The 4,592-nt window shown below is 43.5% G+C and overlaps 1 protein-coding gene across 1 annotated transcript in view; it reads right to left on the bottom strand.

The window, feature by feature from the left end:
* Positions 1 to 4,592, bottom strand: part of LOC108786309 (protein spinster homolog 1-like) — a 12,031-nt gene that overhangs the window by 3,896 nt on the left and 3,543 nt on the right. Inside the window, exons 5-9 of the mRNA XM_018555568.1 lie at positions 3,764 to 3,833; positions 1,913 to 2,043; positions 1,217 to 1,369; positions 930 to 1,119; positions 64 to 129 (exon numbers count right to left, since the gene is read on the bottom strand). Of these exons, the coding sequence (XP_018411070.1) occupies positions 64 to 129; positions 930 to 1,119; positions 1,217 to 1,369; positions 1,913 to 2,043; positions 3,764 to 3,833 (610 nt within the window). The remainder of the gene's footprint in view (positions 1 to 63; positions 130 to 929; positions 1,120 to 1,216; positions 1,370 to 1,912; positions 2,044 to 3,763; positions 3,834 to 4,592) is intronic.

Below are 4,592 nucleotides of genomic sequence, written 5' to 3' on the forward strand. Positions count from 1 at the left end.
GCTGGAGTTCTTCTTGCAGGCTTTTTAAATAATATTTTAGTGACAACAGAGAAGCTGACTTACCATCCTTATGTTGCATGTGACAGTTGTGGCTATGGTCATCAGCATTTCTACCAGGCTTAGGAGGATCTGAAGGAGGAAGAGAGAAAAAATGGTTTGTTAACATGCCTATTGGACACAATTTATTGATTATATTGAATAGGGAATAAGGCAGGATCTGATTGGTAGGTATGTGTATAATGATCCATTCTGTATCAGTTCTTGCACACAGTAATGCCAAAAGGGGCCGCTTGCTATTGAGTTTGGTGCTACATAATAGGAAGCGAAGACTACAACATTGATCTTTTAACAAACCTCATGAATTGTAGATTTGTTGATGTGTTAAAGCACAACGCCAGTAAATTAAAAAAAAAGCATTTTTGTATAGACTTGAAAAGAGTAAATAGCAGTTGCCGCTGGGACTGGAAAATGCAAAAAGTAATGGTAACCTGACACAGGCTCTAACCCTTTCCCCATTTTACTGAAATAATAGTGTCTTGTTGCAGTCTTTTTTCCCAGCTGGAGAGATTTCCAATCATTTTTTAACCCGACAAATAGTCAGAGGAAACCTCTCCAATGGGGTTGTGCTTTAAGGCTGCCTTTTGAATCAGACCGAAATAATCAGTCTGTTAGTGCAATATTCTACATCAGAGGTTGACCATCTTAGGCCCTCCACCTGTGGTGAAACTACAAATGAAATCATGCATCTGCCTTTGGAAGCCATCCTTGTGGCTCTCAGAGTCTTGCAATGCCTTATGAGACTTCCACAACAGCTGGGGCTGAAGTTTGGCTACATTAACAGGACCATGTTAGCATTATATAAAGGTGCAGAAAGTAAAGTTAGCCCTTCCCTGTTTAAGCTAAATACCCCATAATGGTGAGAGACTTACATAACCATGTACAGGACTGTTATCTATGAAGATCAGCGAAGCTGAAAGGAGGGGAGCCGATGTCAGAAGGCAAACCACGCACAGAATGGGGTCTGCACGAACGGAGAATTTCCGGCACCAATGACTGATCTTCGAACCGATCACCAGACCAAATATCATAGAAAGGATCGAACAGCTCCTGACTAGCATTCTATAGAAAAAAAGATTGGGAAAAGATGTGAGTTTGAGGTTAACATCTTACACATGTGTATGTTAGATTTTAAATAAAAATGTATTGTGCACTTTACTTGTCATCCAGCACGCATAGCAAGGAGTGGCAAATTTGGTCTTTGAGAACCACCTCTCGTGCATGATGCATGTAGGCGTAAGCCCAGATTTCCACTCCTCTAGAAATAAATGGCATCACTGCAGAGCCAATGATGGTGAAGAGTAGGCTGTGGCTGAAAGAGAGAGAGAGAGAACATGGAGGTTAATTTTCACATTGTTTTGGAAGTATTAAAAAAAAAAGAGCCTTTTCTTTATAGAGTAGATAGACTTTTATACCAGCTCTAAAGCAAAATATTATTCGTATAGGTTCTGCATACAAAAACCAAAAGATGGCATTGAGTCAGGGGACAACACTGCACCTCCATAAGTTCAGTGCAGTGATTGAGTGTTGTCACTCTATAACAGAAAGGGATAGTGGCAGGATCAAAAGGTAAGAATAATGAGAAAAACCATCTTAAAAAGAGAACTTATGCAGCCACCACATCCAAGGATTGATAGGCTGCAATATAGAACATTTTTGTGTGGGTGTAGGTAGTTCTACTTTAAGAACTCTACAGTTTTTTTTGGTTTTAATTTACAACAATGTTTTGGCATGGGGAGTCAAAGTAAATAAGATAACCTTGCATTTTTAGTGCAAGTTCTACTTAAATATTGTGGCTCATCAAATTGTAAGCGATAATACCATAAATATGACCAGATAGTCGGGAAATACTCACTTTTTACGCACTACTTTGAACGCATCGGAGAGGGAGACTTTAGGAACAGATTCAGAAGTCTTCCTCCGTGGTGGTTCCTTCATAAAGATGATGATCAGTTGAATTGTAAGGACGCTAAATCCCGGGACGACCTATGTGACAGAGTCAGGAAATAGTAACAGGTAAAGAAAAAACAACTAAATATACAAATAAAGTATATATATTTACTTGCCGAAAAGACCAGCACGTTAACATATACACATTAGGCTTCATTTCCAAAGCTAGCACCCTAAGATAAGGAGCATTATTTTCTTAAATAAAAAAACAGTTATTTTCTGCTAAGATCTGAAAATTACAATCACATAGCGATAATAATGATCCTTATTCTTGTGTTAATGCTGAACTCCAGGCACATGTAAAAGGTACAAATTATTGCTGCTTTGCAATCAAAAATACATAATTTGACTTGATATCAGCCATTTGCAGTCCATGTACAGCAGAGAGACAGAAGCAGCATAGGGAACCAGTCAGTTGTGCTGCAGTACAAGGAACTTGTAAAAGGAAAGAGCATAGTGATAGAGAGATAAGCTCATCAGTCTGCTCCTTTTCCCCACCAGTCACAGGCTGGGGTTGTGGGTGGAGGGGACCTATAAGTGTTTATTGAACTGCAGCAGAAGACAATTCTTCTGCCCTGCCAGACAGGAGTGTGCTTTGTGTTAGAGCTCTGTAAATCTCAGGACTCTCATTTGTTTCATCTGCATATTTCACTATTTGCCTTGAGCAGGGGCGTAACTAGAAATCACAGGGCCCCATAGCAAAATGTTGTATGGGGCCCCGTGATTGCTAGTTATGCCACTTGCAGAGCCCACCATAGACTCTCTATGGTGGGCTCTGCAAGGTCTCAGTTGAGCTGTACGCTTCTTACCTGTCACCTCCGTGGCCGCCGCCGCCGGGCCCCTGCCTCCTCTTCCGTTCCCGGGCTCCGCCTCCTTCTATCGACGGGCCCCGCCTACTCTTAAATCACTGGCCGCACCTGCTCTTAGATCGCTGGCCAGTGATGTGAGAGGAGGCGGGGTTGCTGTTAGGCGGGCCCCGCCTACTTTTTTACTGCAAATGCCGGTGATCGATCGAAAGTTTGAACTTATCGAGTTCTGGGACCGGAATTCATGCGGTCCCACAACTCGATAAGTTTGGACTATCGATAGAACACCGGTGTAACCGGCCTATTCTGCCGCATCTGCTGGCTGTCACTGACACAGCTCCGCAGCGGCTGTGAGTGGGAACGTTTTCCTTCACAGCAGCTGCTGAGCTATGTCAGTGACAGCCAGCACCCGAGATGCCATAGCGACCCAGGCGGCCCACACGGCATTAGAGGGATGCCTGGCCGGGCCCCCCTGTGCACGGGCCCCATAGAGGCCGCCTGGGTCGCTATGGCGATTGTTACGCCACTGGCCTTGAGTTTAGCCTTCAGGCTTTGTGAATTGAGTCTCAGCATTTTGACCCTAGCAATTCTCCTGTTCTTTATGTCTGCAGAGCATGAAGAAGGTGAAAACACTATTCCAATGCTATATCTCTGCAGACTTCATGCCTCATTGCCAATGCTTAGGAGTATAAGTATCACCAATAAAACTGATGACACCAACACTAAGGTATCCACATCCAGTTACCCCTTCCTGCCCATCAGTGTGCACTGCCAGCATTACTGCTGGAAACCTGATTTCATGTTTTAAGGGGGCATGGGGCAAGTCAGCATAAAGACAGGTTTTAGCTAAGGGCATAAGCTGAAAAAGCTAATTGAGTCGTGTATTCCTTTAGGTGTCAGGAGTTTTAGTGCTGAAGTGATTATCAGAGAATAATAATTATACAACTTACCCTTAGCAACCAGCGCCAGTTTAAGCCCGCTTGGCCTAGGATCTTGTAAGAAAGGATGTATCCAAGACCGCTATAAAGGGTGAAAAAACACAGGTGGTAATTAATGAAATACCACAGTTGAGTTTACAAGGAACCATTAAACTTACACTTGCCCTGGCATTGCCCTAAAATGCTGGATGCATTCCACATTCCAAGTGTTTCATGTTAATTCCTGATCTAATTCTACATCCAGAAATTAACCTGAATTTAATGTTTTGTGGGCTGGGCTTACCATAAAAATATCCTACTAGGAACCTGTAATTAAATTAAACTATAGAACTCAAATACAGGCAGCTAGCGATCTAAATGCATTCATTTATTATTCTAGAGCGTCATGGGAGCAAATCTGGGGGTGCTCTAGTATGCAAATACTAACTTTATCTCATAGCTTGACTTTTTAGCTCAACCCCTCCTGTTCCTCACTATTGGTTGGTGAGGCCTCTAATTACGCAGGGTGAAAGTTTTAATGTTTGGTTGATAAATATACAAGGAAAACCCTCCTTTTTACCTTTGCTGTCTGTAGGGTTTCACTCTTCACTGCTGGAGTTTAGAGAATATAAAATAATTTGGAAGTCAGCCGTAGAAAAGTTACACCCACATGAAGGTCTTAGGAGATATCTCATCCCTGGGGTTCCCAAGAGCAGGGCCGGCCTTAGGGGTGTGCGAGCAGTGCGGCCGCACAGGGCGCCATGGCAACAAGGGCGCCGTGCGGCCGACACAGCTCGTCCTGGGGGCGGCTTCTCTCCCCCTTACCGCTGGGCGCTGGCCATCCGATATGACAGCGCTCCCT

Source organism: Nanorana parkeri, unplaced genomic scaffold (genome assembly GCF_000935625.1).
Source record: "Nanorana parkeri isolate BGI_ZX_2015 unplaced genomic scaffold, ASM93562v1 scaffold203, whole genome shotgun sequence".
NCBI lineage: Eukaryota > Metazoa > Chordata > Amphibia > Anura > Dicroglossidae > Nanorana > Nanorana parkeri.